Here is a 20253-nt window from a genome sequence, read left to right as displayed (position 1 = left end):
CTTTTCAGAACTTTTGAATATTTATATCCATGCTCTTTACACGATACATTACCTACATGTTATATAAATTTAATCTGTTTTTGTTTGATGAATTACTAGGAAAAGTCTGATTCAATCCAATGAGTTAGGAGGTACTTACTTAAAAACCTATTAATAGAGTAGTAGGTTACCTACTTACCTACCTAACCCAACAGTAGTTGGGTACTTTTAATTCACTCTACTGATCGAAATAACAACAGCGCATTGTTATTATTAGACAATGTAAACTTTAGGTGGACGGTACGCTTTACATCATAGGACTGATGGTATAATTAACACTTCCTCGTGTATGTTTTGGTGCAGTAAATATGCAATTGTAAACAATGATCGTGGACCTATCATTACCAACTAAACAACCACATACCTAGGAAAATAAACTTAAGATAAGTAAGTAAAGACCTTAAGTACTAGCAAACTATAGAGGTAGGTACCATAACTTAGATATCCTGGGTCAGTTACTTTTAAGTTATATAATTTAGATTTATTTATTTATTGAGAACTAGCTTTCCGTCCGCGGCTTCGCCCGCGTGGAATTTTGTCTGTCACAGAAAAACAATATCGCGCGCGTATTTGCTCACCGTTTAGACCTACCCTGGACTACGTACGACAAACATTTTAAAACCAAAATCAGCTCAATCGGCCCAGCCGTTCTCGAGCTTTAATCAGACTAACGAACATCAATTCATTTTTATTTATATAGATATAACTTTCCATAATTATTCACTGTCTAATTCATGATTGCTTACAGCATTGACGTAAGTGCACGACTGCAAGGTACGTAGGTACGACCTATCTAAAACATCAAACTAAGTTTAACGTTATTTTTGTTGTTTGTAATGTTGAATATTAATTTCATAAATAATTACAGTCTTACGTGCTAAGAAACATTTACCTTTGAGATTCTAGAAAGTTTCGGTCTGATCTGTTACCTACCTACCATTTAGAAACTAGGTGCCTCGTAGTTACTTACACTTACACGGATCCGAGGAACGCGGGTTCGACACCCGCTTCACCGATGAACTATTGTAGTGAACCCACTCGTCGTAACACAAGGATATTATGCTTGTGTTATGAATATGATGTATTAGAAATAAGAACCAGGTCCAGTTATGGATTACTTACTTTTAACCAGCTTTACGGGACAATAATTATTATTTATCTAAATTAACATTTTAAATAGATTAATGTGTAGAAAACTAGGTAAATGACATTCTATCAATTTAGACGATTTCATCTAATAAATACGGATTCTTCAATAGCATTTACTTACCTACTTAATGTACCTATCGAATAATTTTTATCGCTAAATACCAAAAAAAAAAAATTTACTTAGTCAACGACTTAACTTGTTTATACTTAGGAAAGTGCTTAAATTAGTCTTAAAAATTGATTTATGAACACTCATTTTGGATTTTCGATAAGATAATATAAAATTTTCAGTATTTATTAGCCACATTAAAACATTTCCAGCAGTAATGAGGTAATCGCTCTGATATCCGCGGTGGTTATTATCAGTGCGGACTCAGAATCGTGTGCAGGCGGGCATCGCACGCATTTACACATAAGAGCCGTTTTCGAGTAGTGGTTTACTTGTGGGAGCGACGCTTCGACACTAGTTCAGAGAAAAAATACGGTATGTAACAAATAATGTTTTTTATATTTGTCAACTATGTAGTCACAAAACGCGCGAATCGCAGGTCGCGTGTGGAAATGAACTTTACACTCGACCGTCGACATCGTACGATTGCTGCTACGTAAAGGTATACCGGCACATCGCCAGTTGGCGTCCGTAGTCGCACCGCTCTTGTCACGGAGGTGGACGTTTTCCGTTTCACGACCGCTCTCCCGGTATTCGTCGTGTTCATCTGCGCACGGTATAATTTTGTACGCGCGCTCATTAAAATGTGATAGCATTAAGTGACTTTAATCTGTGAAGTGTTGTTAAAATCAAACCTAATTACATTATTTTATTCTTACTGACAAACTAGGTAAGTCACGTAGGTAAGACACAAGCGTTCTAGATACAGGCGTAAGATTTCTATTTAAATGAACTGTGTGTACCTATTCAATTTAAAATATCAATGTTTCCTTAATCAACACTAACACTGCTATGCACACAAGGATAGTGGCATTATTAATATTACTGACGCAGGCTGTAATTTTAATAAAAAGAATGTAAAAATAAATTAGTTAATATTGCATTAACCAGTACGAATAAATTTTTATTGAACGCTTTAGTAAAATAATCAAAGCTCTATAGCGGGACCGGATTCGTGCGTAGCCTTTCAAGGTTTCCTAACATCATAGCTAACATGCAAGGCTCTATATGAGACATCAAAATATTACAACTCTTAACTATTTCGATTACCTACTATAATAGCTACCTGTTTGATAGTGTTTGTAAATACGTTCTTGGCGAGGTATGATCATAGTATAATAATGAGTATTGGTATGATAGAGACTACGCAACTATTAATTTTGTATGCGTTAGAATTTAAGACGATACTTGGTTATTATGTAGAGTACAATCGAGTTCATAAATACATATTATTGGCAGTGCCAACATTTCAAAATATTGTAGCGCACTCGATACTGCGCACCGCAACATGTTTATGAACTCGACTGTACCTATACAATTAAATTGATATTTACTTACTCAAAATTATGTAAGTCATCAGAATTAATGGAACTGTAGTTAAAGTCATCGGAACATCGTAGTAAGATAAGATAAATAACGCATTTATAACTGTAGTAGGTAAGTACCTATTTTAGGTGCACAACTTATGAGTAGAGGGTAGAGAGGTACGTACCTAATTGATATATTAGGTAAGGTAGGCAAAGTAACGCTCTACATCGATAATTTTGAATAAGGTCAAGCTATAAGATAATATTTTTGTGTTGATTTCTTATTCTCATTTTGTGACGTAGATAAATGCACATTCGTCTTTATATTTATTGCTTTAGAACTCTACCTCGTTGCAAACTTGCGACCTAGTAACATTTACCAAAGTACGAGTGTCGTCTCTACCACTCTGGATCAAGACGTCTTTTGAAAACTGCTTGATAAGTTCAAGCCTTTTAATCAAAAAAATCTAAATCGTTAAACATAAAAGATGTTAGATGTATGTTATCAATTAATTTACTATTGAAACCATCTGATTCTGTAGATAGATAGGACACATATTGCGTATTATGTTATGATAATAATCTATATCCGCTTAGTAGACGCACGAAGACAAGACAGGAATCACTAAGTCCTAGTCTAGACTCAACTAGTTGAGTCATAGGTAATATTATTTCCCATTGGTTTTAAACGACACACAACCGTCTCAAATGTAAGAGCGCGCAGAAAATACATTTGGTCGAAGCCGGTCCGTTACCTACTAACCGTTAACTGACCGCGACGACAAATTCACTAAACCAGAATATCATTTGCATTATTAAACGAACACTGCAATGCAGAAAGAAGTTCAAGCAACCAAAATCATCATCCGATTTTTTTAAACTGAGATAAATTAATCATTTCGGAATTTTTGCGACTTTAAATCCTTACGGTTTCGTGTGCTACATTTGGATATTACGCTAGTATTTACTTATCTGGAATTCACACTAGCCTGGTACATCCTAACAAACATAGGTTTGGTACGTATGTAAACAGTCCGCTAGAGTTAATAGAGTAGGTATTTTTAGCGCCACTATTCGCGAACTCTACATATGCCCTCGCGCGCAGTGCGTCACTATGTCAAAGTCTATCAGAAATGTCAACAAATCAAAGTCGGATACTTGTCCTAGTGTTGAATTAAACTGTCGTTCATGAATACTACAACCATTTATTTACTTATTATCCATATTATCCATATAAATACTCTCTCTTTATATGTTTGCCTGTTGATGCAATCTTTAAAGCGAAAGAGAAAATCTTTTATGTAACATAACTACTTTCTTACGAGCGTAATTATAAACGATACTATCTATGTTTGTATTTAGTCCAAGACAGTCTTTCTTTGATAGTAAAGATAAAACACAAAATTTTAGTTCGATTAAGGCCAACTATGGTAGAGCACCACTTTATAGGTTAAATTAAAATTTGAGTTAACCTAAGTTCGTATGTAGTTGGTCTATTTCTGCTATCAGCACTACTTTAAAAAAAAAAATAAAGGCCAGTATTTGAAAATGGTAAAGTAATTGGTAATGGAATAGTTAACAATGTCTAAGTAATATCGACGTACAAATATTTAGATTCGATTTCAACAAACTGAACTCCGAATAGGATAGTACTTAGGGTATGTATACGGTACCTACTGATAACACTATCGCTATCATTTACTATCTCCCCAAATTTTATAGCTGTTGTAACTGGGCAGCATAAAATGCTCTACGCTTTTATGGTGGAATTGCGTTAACTAATAAATTAATTTAGTAATAAAGCACACAAACAACATAATACGATAAACATTACGGATTTAAAACATTAGTAAACCTGCACTTATTAAAATGCCGTCAATCTAACTACCTAGGTGACAAAACGAAGCCAATAAAACTTATTAGAACTAAGTAAATTATAGTAAGTAATCAACAACTCTTGTAGGTATGCCTTACATGTGCGTCTTTCCTACTTACTATTACTTACGGGTTACATGTAAATGAAGAAATGTTTTATTAGTGTTTTATGACAGTTTTAAAGACCTATTAATATTGAGTAATTAACTGACTCTTGCACATTTAACGAGTTTGCTGACATTATTGCCCTTTAATGTTGCAATTTTTCCAACACAGCCGAGTTATCTCTATAATTATAGTGCAAATTCAAGGATTAACCGTACTCTAGCATGACGATTGCAACAGTTCCTTGCGACAACTCACTCCTATTATGAAGATGGCGGCACTTCAAGCTAAATACTGTGGCATCTTAAGCAGCGGTAATAAGTGCTATTTTGAATCGATAATGTATAGTCTGATGTGCTCGCTGATCAGTATACCTGCGCCTGCGCAAACGAGAGCCACGAAGTCACGCAATTAGTTAGGGTTGCTTCCTGCCAGTAGCATTAAATATTATTTATTTTGTGTGCTGAGTTGTTGTACTAATGATCGTTATATTTATTTATCTTTGACTATGCAATAAAACGAAAAAAATATTAGTTAACAAAATTAACTCGTTAATATAAGTACTTAAATGGCTTTATAATTATTTCCTCTGTGTAGAGACAGACGAAGCAGTTCCATTTATTTCACATTGACGTACATAGGTCTTCATCATCATCATCATCATCAACAGCCCTTTACAGTCCACTGCTGGACTATGAGCCTCCTCCACTACATAGGTCTTAGAGAACTTAAAAAACAGCAACATAAAACATTACAATCTGTTTTGTAATTTAATTATATTATGTACCTCTATGTAGGTAGAGACGGATAAAGCAGTTATGTAATAATTACGTATGTAGGTCTATTATGAGAACGTTTAAGAAAAACAAACGTAACAATATACACCTAGGTGCAAAAAACCTGAACTCAACAGATACGGTCAATATCTACCTACAATCGATAACCCTAGTCATAGTCTAACTTTGATTTTTATCTTTAGGATTAAACAATTACACCGTAATTTTATCCATCGATTTTTATATTTTATCATGATTGATTTCCACGTACTTTTATGTGATTCATTGATACAATACACATTTACCTCCTACGTAGTAAGTGTCCTAACGTAGAATGCAAGTTATTGATTTCTCCCCTGCGAAAAGTGAACACCTGACTTCAAGGGCACTTAGTATAGCTAGGAGCTAAATGTAGGTGTGTTTGAGTACAAACCCTCTTATTCATTATAGTTTAAAATGGTTTTATCACCATTAGTAAATGCGTGAATTCTTTAACAGTCACATTTTGTTCCAATATTGATCTAACTAAGTAAGAAATGTGTCTTTTTCAGTTAAAATGGTGATTGATTACTTATTATACAACTGTTAATTTATAAAAAAACCAGGGATACGTCTTTCATAAAATAAGTCGCATAATTGCAGCACTGGTTTCGTAAATATAATATTTGGTCTAAGTTAGTAATAAAGTTTTAACAGTTTTTTTTTCATTCGCAGGCCACTGTAATGGAGAACGGCGTTGTTGAATCCCATAAACCCTCACACTTACCAAATGGCATTACCAGACAGAAATATATGGATGGTAAGGAAATAAAGTTTTAACTATACTTTTCAGAATAAACAATTAGTGTTAGGTCTTCAAATGTCTATAGTCTATTTTACATAATTATAATGAAATATAAGATGTAATAATATAAAATATACGATCGAGCATACATAAAGTTCGTGATCGATCTTAAAAATAAATTTGACTTTGAGTAGGATTTGGTATTAAGTTTGAAAAATATTTCAATTGGTAGGCTTATTTCAGTTATACCTATTAAATGTTATAATAAGTGCATTCATCTATTTTTTATAAGTAGTTATAGTAGTAGTAGTAGTTTTATTTTTCCACAAATAAGTGGTTTTAAATTTTTATAATATCTCTATCCTTTGCACGCAACCAATTCTTACCTTGACGTTACTTTTATATAAGATAATTTAAGACACCTAAGTAACTACCACGTTATAAGTATTACATTTGGCTCCATACCTAGACTTAACACAATAATAGGTATAATAATATTTTAATTAAGCTGAAGAAGTTTTAATAATAGTTGACTCGGATACAAGTTCAAAGGTTATTAAATAAGTACCTAAGTAAAGAACATAAAGTGTCTTTACACAGCCATATATTACTGATCGCTTTATTACGAAACACATTGGAACTTACATAAATGACATTGCTTATCTATGTAGCTTCGTTCTTTGACATTGTTATCTAGAATGTCCGTATGATTATGAATGTTTTCTAACTGAACTTATCACTTACCTACAAAAGTTACGGTTATATTATCTTTTCAATGTTTATCTCCAGTAAAAGGCGCTATAACTACTTATTTGGTCTTTAATTTAATAATTTCATTAAATATTTAAGTAACTTGCTTATTTTATTAATAACGCATCTGTAGTAGTAGATTCAGACGTGCATGAAATTGGATGAATTTTGAAGCACTCGCAAGACGTTGAATTTTAGTCGTAAATTGCTACAGATTCAGTCTCTAAGGGTTTTTTATTAGCTGAAGCTTAGTAAAATTGTAGTTTTAGCCTAGGATAGATAGGATTTGTACTAATTTGCTCTCAACCTTCAGGGCCAGACCAAGTAGTGCCAGCCAATGACTACGTAACATGGATACCAGAGAATGCGGTGAAGCTCCGAGTCACCTCCCGCGGAATAGCGGCGGAGCCTCCAGTGTCAGTCCCTGGCCTGCTCACGCGCATAGCGGCTATCTACCCCGACTCCATCGCGTTGGCATCTAAGAAATCTGACGAAAAATGGCACAGAGTCACTTACAAGTAAGATTCTTCTTATTTCAGTTCTTCAAGTCCTGAAGTTTTACAGTCAGCGCTGTAATATTTCAAAATAAAAGTTACACGATAAAAATGCCCTTTGTTGAATTTTAGTGGACTATTTATAAATCAAGCAAAAGACGTCCGGTTCATTCAAGTCCCTAATAGGTTAATAGCTCAAGGTTGGACGTTGTTCCACGAACTATCTAACATTTGAAGTAACATAACTTAAATTATTGTTCATTATAATTTAAAATAGTTCTAGCGGGTTGAAATAGCAAGAAATTTTTTAGTGTAAAATATAATTTATCGCAAACTGAAATTCCGTAAGGATTTATGGTCTTTTGATTTACCTACTCTACCTAAGTATTCGCTGAACTTTTATTATACTTTCCTATTTTCCTAAGATTTGTTACATTTGCATAGAACACGTTATTTTTGCTCGTTTGTTTGTTAACAGTTTACCTAGCTATAAGTTAGAGTTAATGATTGAGAAATACGAGTAGGTTACAAGATGGCTTCAACCGATTTTTCCGTTTCAGACAATACCGCGAGCTGGCGCGACAAGTGGCCAAGGGTTTCTTGAAACTTGGCCTGGAGCGGTACCACTCAGTCTGCATCCTTGGGTTCAACTCGCAGGAATGGTTCCTGGCTGATCTTGGCGCTATTCATGCAGGGTTAGTTAAAAAAGTACATATACCTACCTAAAGCAATGACAGTTTCATCTTTAAGTTCATCATATACTTACTAACAAAGAAACTTACTACCCAGTTACAATAAGTAGCTTAACTTTCACGGTAACTATAACTTTAACCGGTGTCTTTGTATGGAGTATGACAGATTTTTGACGTTTGTTAAAGTTAAAGTAAAATATTGGTGCAACTCAGCCTTGGACGAATTAAACAAGAACCCAGCCTACGTAAATCTTTAGATTGTAAGATAATTTACGCGTGATTAAAGTGTTAGTACTAATCATAAGTACATGAATGATGTTAGGTAAAGATTCGTCTAATCAATTTGATAAAATTACTATTTTTGTAATTTTTATCTGTTGATAAACCTGCTGCATAAGCCTAAGGTTTGTATTATCTTTGAGAATGGTTTAGTTTTACTATCACGTGAGTTATAAGTTATTGTGCATTATTTTACAGATAAGCTAAAACTGGGCGTAGCGCTAAGTTTTGTAGGTAGAGTTGTCAGAATTTCAAACTTTAAGAAAGCTTTACAAATAACTTAAAGCTCATTTATTTTTGCAAATAGGTTTTTAAAAAGCACTTTTACACGTCCCAGTATTAACTTACCCCTGCTTCGGGACAATAAATGGGCCAGTGCTGAGCAGCGCAAGAAACTCGGTCCCTATTAAAATAGTTTTATAGCAAACTTGCCCTGCTCCTGACCACGATTAACCTTTTTGTATGTTACATCCATGGTATTCATGGTTCTCGAATGGCGACCGCGGGCCGAGACGTAGCGTGGGCAAACCTCCCACTAGGTGGACCGACGATCTGGTGAAGTTCGCGGGAAGAACCTGGATGCGGGCAGCGCAGGACCGGTCGTTATGGAAATGCTTGGGGGAGGCCTTTGTCCAGCAGGGGACGTCAAATTAATTAAAAAGTACAGTAGTACTTTTCATAAAAGTGACGCTCAAGAGTTGTGAAGATAACACGATGACGAGTTTTAAAGGTTCTTTTTCAATTACATATTTTATTCGCAACAATAGCAACAGTACATATTTTATTTATGAATTTACTATTTTAACAAACAAACTGGTGAATGGTCGGGTTTAAAATCTACATAATTATGTTTAGCGTCACGTGTTCTTAGTTAAAAAAGGACTTTGACCGAAAATTTTCACGCGACTAAGTATTATTACGACTTATAATACCTACCTACCTACCTATACCTACAAGATGTTTTCTTTGTAAACGAAGTAGGTACAGCAATATCGGAAAATAATACTAAAAAGATAGACACCTGCAATGATAATATCGACTTAGCTGAGTATACTTACCTACCTAGTCGTCTGTGTTATTAATTTGCAAATAACACGGCACGTGTAAGTAGGTTTAGTCACGCGATTTTGAAAACTCAAATGGACAAGCTGAATTTTTTAGGATAGCCGCTTAACCCGATTTTACTAAAATTAGGTAGGTATAAATTACTTAATTAAACCATCAGTTAACATAATTTCATAAAATCAGTATACTTACACGCACCTACCGACTACCTAGGTAATTATTGTTACCTAATAATTAAAAATTATATCAACATAGGGCGGCTGCACAGTTGCACACATTATCTACTTAGGTACTTACCTACTTAATAAGTAGTTACGCGGTCACAAGTGCACTACCTGTTCGTTAGTCAATTAATAAACCTAAAAGACCCTAATTAGATCTCACGTGGTAATCTAAGCCGTGACTTGCATACAACTTGCGTGTAGAGCAGAGCATGCATGAGCATGTGAGAATTATATAGGGTGTGGTTTTGTAAAACAACGCCCATCTCAGGTGTGGTAGTATACATATACCTTTCAAGGAAAAATTCATGAAATCAGGAAAATGGTATTATTACGCGGCCGAGCTATCGGTCAGTCCACCCGCTCTCCCGGGGCGGCGGCCGCATGTACTCGGTGGTGCAGCAGGGTACTCGCTGGTGTGCGGGCGGTAGCAAGCCGCACCACCCCCGCCGTCTCGAAAGTTTTAGGAGACTTTTGAACAAGGTTTTTTACTAATAAAGTAATAGTTAAAATTGTATTTATATTTCTCTTATAATTACTTTCATGTGTACTACCACCCCTGAGATGGGCGTTGTTTTACAAAACCACACCCTGTATACTTTAATTCAACAAAGTGGACTTATTTTTATTTTTGTTCAGTGGCTTTGCCGCCGGCATCTACACGACCAACTCCCCGGAGGCTTGCTTCCATTGCCTGATGTCTTCGCGCGCCAACATCTGCGTGGTTCAAGACAAGAAACAGCTGGATAAAATCCTGCAAATCCGCAGTCGACTGCCGCATCTGAAGGCCATTGTGCAATGGGAGGCGCCTATTGACACCTCCATTCCCGGAGTGTACAGCGTAAGTCGATTTAATTTTGCTAATTTTCTTTAAACTTGTTGCAACTCACTCACGAAGGCGAGTGAGCTTTACATGTGTGGTGGCTCGCTACTGTTTGTTTTTCAAAAGTTTTGAATGATCGTTATGTGCATGTAAACGTACATACACAAGTAAAGCTCACTCGCCTTCGTGACTTGCAAGCGTAATTTCTAAAACTCAAAAGACCTGTCTGATAGGTTTTTCTTGTTCTTTCTTTTATAATAAAATTTAAGTTACTACATAATAGGAACTTTATATACGACCTAACTTATCATAGCTTATTAAATGTCCTTTTGATATGATATCTAAAAGTGTCCAGTACTCGGTTATGCAAACGTCTATCAAGTCATCTACTGATTGCATGACTCTACTTAAGTATTACCTGCTTAATAGGAGTGGTAATACTTAGGTCCATCATTGTTCAGGCATACAAGTGTATGCTAATTACTGTAACGAGTAGTTAGATCAAGGTCGCCTAATGATCGATAATAAATGCCTGGTTTAACAGATGGTTTACCTAGTGCGGTTATTTCTATCCAAGCTAAAGAACTTGGCTAAAATAAAACTTTATTTACAAATTCAAATAATTATGAAGCCAGTCACGTTGTCAAGGTAGAGCACCACTACTTGACGATCTACCCGTCTCTTCTATCATGAGTTCACACAATTAAATGTGAAAAGACAATACGCTAAAATAACTAAAAGCTAAAAGTGTCTAGATAGATAACGAATAAAAGAGTAAATAAATACGTATTAAAAGCTAGCAGACTTCCTTAACTTCATTGGCATAAAGTTGGATTTCCCGCACCTTTAAGTTTTCAGGAGTAAAGTTTTCAATGTTACAAAAAGCTCACTTTATTTATTTTTAAAAGTCGATGACTGTTAAACTCTCTTCATGTCTATCTTGCCCTGTTACTAAATTAATTCACATTAATAATTTTCGAGGTTTAGTTAAGCAGGTAGTAGACCTTTCGCGTTTGGTATTATGTCTATTAGATAGATTCGATTTGGTGATAGTAGCAAACGGGCATTAGTCGTAATAAATAATTATTTATTCAAACTCATGAAACATGTTGTTTATACATTAGATTTGAATTCTTTATAAGTACTGAAATTATAAAATTATTTCTATCTAAAAGGTCATCCAGAGTATAATTTCCATTCATTCATCATAATGGTGATAATATTAAGCGCTGCAGATTTGGCTATCGTAATCATGAGCGATTCATTCAAGGTAACCGGCCGTTAGGAAAATTACCTAAATCAGCTTAGGAATTATTACGATATTATGTTACGGAAGAAATTATCTGAGTTATTTTAGCATCTCTACCTAATCTGTTACTATGGCAGGTTTGACCTATTAATCAATTTTTTTAACATACCTTATCAACTTACTTCATAGGATCAATCTTTTACTTAGTAAGCTCTTTGGTAGATCTACTAGACGTGTGCGAAAATTCCTATGAGCTCAAAACCATGTCGATGAAAACTAAAACACCAGCTGAAATGTTTAGTCATTGATCATGTTGTCTCACTCACTCGACGTGTTTAGAATTAGGTTGAAACCCACTAGTGAACAGGTATGTTTGTAAACAAAGATTCATGCCAAAACTTGGCTTTACGCCACCATGTGCCAAGCAAAAGCTAACTCCGTGTTGAAGTTTACGAATGTAAACAAATACGCTCTGCATAGAAATAATTTTGCTTATCCTGGCCTCTTCAAGACATTGTTATCGCTGATATATTGAACCCCGTTTATAATCTAGTCAAATAATCCACAAGTCGTAAATAGGTAGTTCGATGTAATTTAATCCAATAAAATAAAGCAGTCACATTCTGAAATTTTAATCACATGTAAATTTTCACAAATACTAGGTATAAATAATGATATCATAATCATTTTGATATCTTTAGTGGGGGTCATAAAATGGGTACTAATTTACGAACCTAGCTTGATTAATATTTACCTCAATAAATAGTTCACCACTCTATAGTTTAAAAATTTAGCTTTTGCTGAAAAAGCGAAACGAAATTAAGCAAAGAACCGTCCTGTTACCTATTGATCATTTACCACTCTACGCCTCTCGTAAGAGCTTAGGATGACTTCTTCTTCTTCTGGTCATGTCGACAACAAACCTACAGTGTCCAAAACTCCGCAGCAAGAGTGGCGTTGTCAGTATCTTTAAATCTTAGGATGACTGATAGAATTATGGATGTTTATAAAGACCATAATTTTGTTTGCAGTGGGACCAGCTTATGGAGATGGGAGCCAATGAATCGGACGTGCAGCTCGAAAACACGCTGAAAAGCATGGCCGTCAATGAGTGCTGCACGCTCGTGTACACGGTAAGATTCAGTTTCAGCACGCTATTTCTGCATAGATTAATTTTAGCCTGAAGTCATAGACAGAAAATAGGACTTCGGATTTGCTAATGCATAGCAATAAATTTAGCATTTTATATTCGTCACGAAAACAAAACGCTTTACTCCGTAACTAAGAATAATTGCATATTATTTTATTTTAAATTGCTAATATCGTATGTATTTCATTCATAAACAATAGGTACTCTGTAATACGTAAGCTGAAACAAAATTGTTTCAGGAAATGATTAGGTGCGCCATAATATCAACGAATAATGTCATTATAATAATAATGAGCTTAGCAATAAGCGTTTAGATTTTTTGCTGTACCTACTTTATCCATGTAAGCGCCAAATATTTGAGTATTTTTCTTTCCGATGTTTCTTGTTGTGTAGGTACTATTAACATTGCTTAAAATTAAAAATACACAATATAAATTATTAATACATGACAAAACAATACATCCGACGAACCCTGTTCTGTACACCTTAGATAACTTCAGAAGTTAAAACACAAAGTAATAAACTATAAATATTATAAGTTATAACATAAACACAAGATAAGTGATTATGTGAAGCCACGATTGCCGAACGGTGAAGGGGTCACACTGGCCGACTCGACATCCGAGGAACGGGTTTGAACTCCGCCGCCGCTCGACTATGGTGGTTAGTCCATTCGTAAACACAAGTATTTAACTTAGTATTTGTGTAATAAAAATAAGTAATATTCCTGAAAAAAATGGAAAACTTAGACTTCGGGTATACGAAAGTTTACAACGAAAATTTTTACTACTACGGGTTTTCGTAGGCGGGTGCTCCCTCGGAGCACAAAGTGGGGAGTAAGAGCTGTTCCCCACCAAAAAGCAGAGACGGAAAGGGCAAACGGGGGACCAACATGGACCCAGCCGCTACGCCCACGCCCCAGCTAGGCACGATGGAGGAGATGGAAATCGCTGGATAAGAATGGCCGTACGATTCCTTCAGGCGAATATCAACCACTGTGCTAGGGCTCAAGATCTTCTTAATCAGAGCATCACACAGTGGTCGACTCAGGTCTGTATAGTTACAGAGCCATACCTCGTCCATGATCGTGACGATTGGGCAGGGGACGTGGAAGAAAAGGCCGCCATTATCACAAACATATCAGCAAACTCACCCCCTTTCGGCAACATCAGAAGAGGTCGCGGATGCGTGGCGGGGCTGGTTGGAGACATACTTGTTATTGGGGTGTATTTTTCACCCAATAGGTCGCTCGCGGAGTTTGAGACCTTCATGGCGGAAGTCAGTGTCCTGCTATCAGGGTGGAGCCGCCCCCGTGGTGTCATTGTTGCTGGGGACTAGGGTTTCTGATTTCTCGACTTATTTTTTTTCTCGAGTTTCGGGAATTCTCGATGCCAAAGTCTCGAGTTTTCTCGGGTCTCGAGTCTTTTAATTAAAACTGTTGAAATCGGTTGAAATTTAATAAAAACACGGGTTTTTATTAATGTTATAATGTGTCTGGGTTATAATCAATAATACTGTAAAGTTTCAACAAAATCCGTTCAGTAGTTTTTGCGTGAAAGAGTAACAAACATCCAGACATTCACACAAACTTTCGCATTTATAATATTAGTAGGATAATTATAACTTAGTAATTAACTAAAGGAACGAAAGTCATAAAGTCGCGTGTACTTTAAGGATTAATAACCATAAATATCTGGAGCTCCAATTGAATCACTTGTTTTCCAAAGAACACAAGTCCAAATTAATTGAAAAATTACTATAATAAACCTACATTTACAAACAAAATAAAACTTTTAAATAAATTTTTAAACTTAAAGATAACGACTTGAATAAACGTATTTACGAGTACCTAAACTAACAGATAGTTAACAAAACATTTTCAGTCTTTAAATCAGTCAGTTATACAAACATAATAAAATATAGCATACTCGTAGGTGAACATTATTAGTTTCGGTTAAGATCATTACTTGCAAATCAAATTAATTAAAAAAGGAAAGACTAGGCCAGTTTAAACGCGACGTTAACCTATTAAATAATTAAAAACTTACTTTTGTCTAAGAAAATAGGCTTACAAGAATATTAAAGCTTCAAAATCGAAACTCGAGAATTCTCGAGCTCCGGTAATTTTTTTCTCGTCTCGAATGAAGCCAAATTTCTCGAGTTTTCTCGAGTTCGAGAAAGCTCGAGCAGAAACCCTACTGGGGACTTAAATGCCAAGTCCACCGCATGGGGATCTCGTTTTACAGACGCTCGAGGTCGGTTTGTGGAGGAATGGCTGATCACCAACAGTCTGGTCATTGTCAACCGCGGAACGGTAGAGACATGTGTGCGTATGCAGGGCGGTTCTGTTGTAGACATCACGTTTGCAAGTCCCGCCCTGGCGAGCAGAATCCGGAACTGGGAGGTTCTGGAAGGGGTTGAGACACTGTCGGACCACAGGTATGTGTGCTTCGACATCTCCCCCGTTCATCCTGCCCCTAGCAGCCCGAGCCACCTACCTGAAGCTATCGGCCCAAGATGGGCAATCAAGAAACTGGACAGGGAGAGCCTCATTCTAGCATCGGAAATCGAAAGCTGGGCTCGATGCCCCGAAACAGTGGAGCCGTCTAGAGAAGCTGAGTGGTTCCGGGAAGCCATGTCGCATGTGTGCGACTCAGCGATGCCTAGAGTCAAGGCATTACCATCTCGCACAGCAGTGCATTGGTGGTCTCCGGAGTTGGCCCAGTTGAGGGACGACTGCGTTGAAGCTAGACGCCGATACTCTCGGCATCGCAGGCGCCGTCAAAGAGATGAAGCGCAGGATGCCCCTTTGTATGAACAATACCAGCGGGCAAAAAAGGAACTACGGGGTGCGATAGGGGCGGCTAAACAAGCCGCCTGGGAGGAGCTCCTCTCCACCCTAAACCAGGATCCGTGGGGGAGGCCCTACAAGCTCGTCATGAGCAAACTTCGCTCATGGGCTCCCCCTATCACCACCACAATGGATTCTGGTCTTCTGCGCAGCGTAGTCGAGGCTCTGTTCCCAGCCAGGCTGGACTTCACGCCGCCTGTCACATACAGTGCAGCCGGATCCTGCACAGGAGAGGCGCCCGTTGTAACGGAGGGAGAACTAGGGGCGGCAATTTTACGACTCCGAGCCAAAAACACTGCTCCCGGGCCTGATGGGGTGCCTGGGAAAGCTTTAGTGTTGGCTCTAAATAACGGATTAGAACCGCGATTCCGCGCTCTACTTACAGCGTGTTTACGGGAAGGAGTCTTTCCTCAGAGATGGAAAACGGGAAAACTCGTCCTTCTCAGGAAGCAGGGACGTCCAGTAGACTCGCCGTCAGCTTATAGGCCTATCGTCCTTCTTGACGAGGCAGCGAAACTCTTTGAGCGGGTTATTGCTGCCCGTCTCAACAAACATCTCGGAGACATAGGCCCGGACCTGGCAAATAACCAGTATGGCTTCCGGCGAGGCAGGTCTACCATCGACGCAATTTTGCAAGTAAAGGAGCTAGCCGTAAGAGAAGTAGCACGAGGGGGATGTGTAGTGGCGGTGTCTCTAGACATCGCCAATGCCTTTAATACTCTACCCCACCAATGTATTGAAGAGGCTCTGAAACATCATAAGGTTCCTCAATACCTACGGCAAATCATAACCGATTACCTTCGAGAGAGAGAAGTGGTTTTCCCGACAAGCGACGGCTGGGGCAGGAGGCCAGTGGAGTGCGGTGTCCCGCAGGGGTCGGTCCTAGGGCCACTCCTGTGGAATATTGGCTACGACTGGGCTATCCGTGACCCAGGAATGCCTGACGTGGGTGTTGTGTGCTACGCCGACGATACCCTAGTCACGGCAAAGGGAAATACTTTTAGGGAGGCGGCCATTGTAGCGACAGCTGGAGCTGCGCATATTGTAAGTCGCATTCGGCGACTTGGACTTAGGGTAGCACTAGAAAAGTCGGAATCGATTTGCTTCCATGGGCCACGGAGAAGACCGCCAGTGGGGTCGGAACTTGTTGTGGGTGGCGTCTCCATCGGCGTCGGGGGCACCATGAAGTACTTAGGACTGGTCCTTGACAGCCGGTGGAATTTTAAGGCCCACTTTAAAGCTCTCGCACCCAAGCTACTGAGGGCATCCGGTGCCTTGAGTAGGATTATGCCCAATTTGGCAGGCCCACGCACGGGGTGTCGCCGCCTTTTTGCAGGGGTTATTAGATCTATGGCCCTATACGGCGCCCCCATTTGGGTTGATGCATTAGGGCGCGACAATACCACAACACTGAGGAGGCCGCAAAGAACAATGGCACAGAGGATTGCACGGGCATACCGCACGACCTCAAGGGAAGCAGCATGTGCACTCGCGGGCACTCCACCGTGGGAGCTCGAGGCCAAGGTGCTGTCAGAGGTATATTACCGAACCGCTGCCGCTAGGCGCGATGGTAACCCTCCTGCCCCCCGCGAAATCGAGCACTGGCGAGAGGAGGCCCGTGATTTGATGTTAGATGAGTGGGCAGAATGGCTGGAGGAGCCCAGTGCTGGGCATCGAACAGTCGCCGCTCTACAACCTTGCTTACGACAGTGGGTAAAGAGGAGCAGTGGTTCTCTCACATATCGCATGGTGCAGGTGTTGACCGGGCATGGTTGCTTCGGGAAATACCTGCACCGTATTGGTCGGGAGAGGACACCTCAATGTCACCACTGTGGCGCCGCTGTTGATACAGCGGAGCACACCTTGGAAGACTGCCCGGAATGGACACAACAAAGAGCTGCGCTACGCGCACATATCGGACTGGATGTAACACTGCCGGCGGTGGTCAGAGCCATGGTCGACAGTGACAACGGATGGGACGCGGTGAAAATCTTTTGCGAGACCGTTATGTCGGCAAAGGAGGAAGCCGAGCGAGCCAGGGAGGTAGATCCCCTCGCTGACCCTGCTCGGCGGAGAAGGTTGGGCCGGAGGCGACGTGCTTTTGCGCGTCGTCTCTGACACCTAGTCAAATACTAGTCATAGCGTAAGGTCCATTATGAGTGCCAGCGGATAGACCTTTACCCCTACCCGCTGGCCTCCATTGTATATTATGTAAATATAGATAAGCACTTTGTACATTTGTATCATTAATTTGTATATAGTTGTATATCTCCGAGTGGCCAGTGGCAGTGCAAAAAACTGTCACTGTAAAATAAAAGATGGCGTGGTCGAAGATGGAGTCTGCACGCATAGCAGACGGTCTGCGCATAGGTGGAACATGTCGGGAAAGGCCTCGCTACACCGGCTCCCATCTATGCTCAGCGAGACGGAGATGGTGGATTTTTAGTGGGTAGGCCCCTCCCTTCTGGAGGGGAGAGCCCCACATAACCCGTCGCCTGACCACAGCGGCGGGTATGCAACTCAATGCATTTTTACCACCGAAAAAAAAAAAAAAAAAAAAGTCTGGCTGGACGTACGGGCCGGACCACCAGACTCTCAATGCTAACGGCTATCCAAGTCAACATTTAACTTACTAATGCTAATACATAGTTCAATACTAGGAATATAGGGTGTCAAAAATTCAATTGCCAAACATTATACTGTAATTTATACTAAACAAAGAAAAACGACATTAGCTCATTACTCCCGGAACCCACGAAAAACATTTTGTTGTCATTGTCTATGTGTTTTCTATCTAATAATATGTATGTATTTACAAAGTACCTATGTTTGTTTATATTCGTTGTCGTAGCACCCAAAGTACAAGCTTTGCTTATAAGGTTAATGATTGTTTATTTTTGTTTTTTAACGTTCATGATAATTTTCAGTCAGGTACAGTCGGGCCTCCAAAAGCCGTGATGCTGTCCCACGACAACCTGACGTGGGATGCCCACTCCATCTCAGAAAGGGTGGGCAACATCCAGTGCCCCGACTCGGAGAGACTCGTCTCCTTCTTGCCTCTTAGTCACGTTGCTGCACAGGTAAATATTATACACATACAGCGTGTGTTAAAAGCACAGTATGGAAAAAATTGATAAAGGGACGAAGGACCATTTTCATAAAATATAAACGTAAATCTATCTACGTGAATAGGTGCCTAACTTAACATTTGACAGAGATATTCAAATTAATATTTATTTACTGATAGTTAGATAGGAATTAGCTCCAACGTAGATACATTTATTGTAAGTATTGTATAACGTACCTACCTATGCCAAAATCACGTAGATTCCATAAATTTAAGTATGCAGCGTCAACATTTACTTTACATTTATTATTCTTAACCTGTGAACGCAAGATTTTACTGAAATATGTAAAGTTGTTTTGTTTGTGTGGAAATTTATGAATATTTACTCCTCCGTGGCAGCAAACAAAGAGTTATAGTCCGTGCCAATACAAATTACGACTCTTGCAAACAATAAAAGGCCTTATTGACTTAAGTACGTACTCTTTTTATGACTGAAACGTCATCTTTTTGTGACTGTTACTGTACCTTGAAGTCAGTTGTTTATGCATTACCTATGTCCTACTCGTATTATTGATGACCCTGGCTCCATCCATACAGAGGAATCGCAGTAGTGGAAAAAATAGGGCTCTTTAGTCAGCTAATCTCGCGGGATGAGTTGAGTCCATGTCTCTACAAAATACATTAAATAACGAACATTAAACAAAATTATTTTCGTACAAATTAATGTAATTATTATTACGAGTAGGCAATAAAATTATTTGTTTTTACAGGTTGTGGACATTTACACCACAATGACCAAAGGAATCTCAGTGTACTTTGCACAGCCCGACGCACTCAAGGGCTCTCTCGTGGAAACCTTAAAAGATGTGCGACCAACGAGGTTTGTATATTCACTTAGCTTATTAGAGTATTTCTACTATTTGAAAACTCGGTTGAAATATTGTTTTAAAAGGTTGTAACGTTTGCACAAATAAATCTATGAAACTGTTAGTCAAATTTTACAAATACAAAATTATTTATTGTGAATCATATTTTCTTAATTTAATGCTACTAACTTTGCGAGAGATGCGCGATAATAAAATTACACACGTAATTTTTTATATTTGGAGTATCATTTTTTTCTAAATTATATCGTTAGTGGTGGTGATGTATGAATTAATTGTAACGTACTTCTACAGATTCCTTGCAGTACCAAGAGTGTATGAGAAGATGTATGAAAAAATAGTGGCAGTGGGCGCGTCTCGGGGCGCCGTCACTCGCTCGCTCGCCATGTGGGCGAAGGACAAAGCCCTGACCTACCACCTCGCCAGAATAAACGGGTAAGGTTTTGTTTTATTAAAACCTCGATATTTGCAAAAGTTTAGGACAGAAAAAGGTTGGCTTGTGTCGAAAAACCTGTAAAACTGGC

The 20253-nt window shown here is 38.5% G+C and overlaps 1 protein-coding gene across 2 annotated transcripts in view; it reads left to right on the top strand.

Annotated features, from left to right (window-relative positions):
• The first annotated feature begins 1510 nt into the window (after positions 1 to 1510).
• Positions 1511 to 20253, top strand: part of LOC135071880 (long-chain-fatty-acid--CoA ligase ACSBG2) — a 24243-nt gene continuing 5500 nt past the window's right edge. The window contains exons 1-9 of one of the 2 annotated variants that reach the window (XM_063965734.1): positions 1511 to 1672; positions 6135 to 6219; positions 7268 to 7472; positions 8009 to 8143; positions 10345 to 10546; positions 12809 to 12910; positions 18706 to 18858; positions 19616 to 19725; positions 20024 to 20164. In XM_063965734.1, the coding sequence (XP_063821804.1) occupies positions 6144 to 6219; positions 7268 to 7472; positions 8009 to 8143; positions 10345 to 10546; positions 12809 to 12910; positions 18706 to 18858; positions 19616 to 19725; positions 20024 to 20164 (1124 nt within the window). In that variant the 5' untranslated portion in view covers positions 1511 to 1672; positions 6135 to 6143. Of the gene's footprint in view, positions 1673 to 1833; positions 2028 to 6134; positions 6220 to 7267; positions 7473 to 8008; positions 8144 to 10344; positions 10547 to 12808; positions 12911 to 18705; positions 18859 to 19615; positions 19726 to 20023; positions 20165 to 20253 lie in introns of those variants that run through there. The other variant, XM_063965742.1, reaches the window with a different exon arrangement.

The sequence above is a fragment of the Ostrinia nubilalis genome, chromosome 1 (assembly GCF_963855985.1).
Source record: "Ostrinia nubilalis chromosome 1, ilOstNubi1.1, whole genome shotgun sequence".
In the NCBI taxonomy this organism is placed as follows: Eukaryota; Metazoa; Arthropoda; class Insecta; order Lepidoptera; family Crambidae; genus Ostrinia; species Ostrinia nubilalis.
The sequence above is the reverse complement of the archived record's forward strand: the minus strand, read 5'-3'. Positions and strand labels throughout refer to the sequence as shown.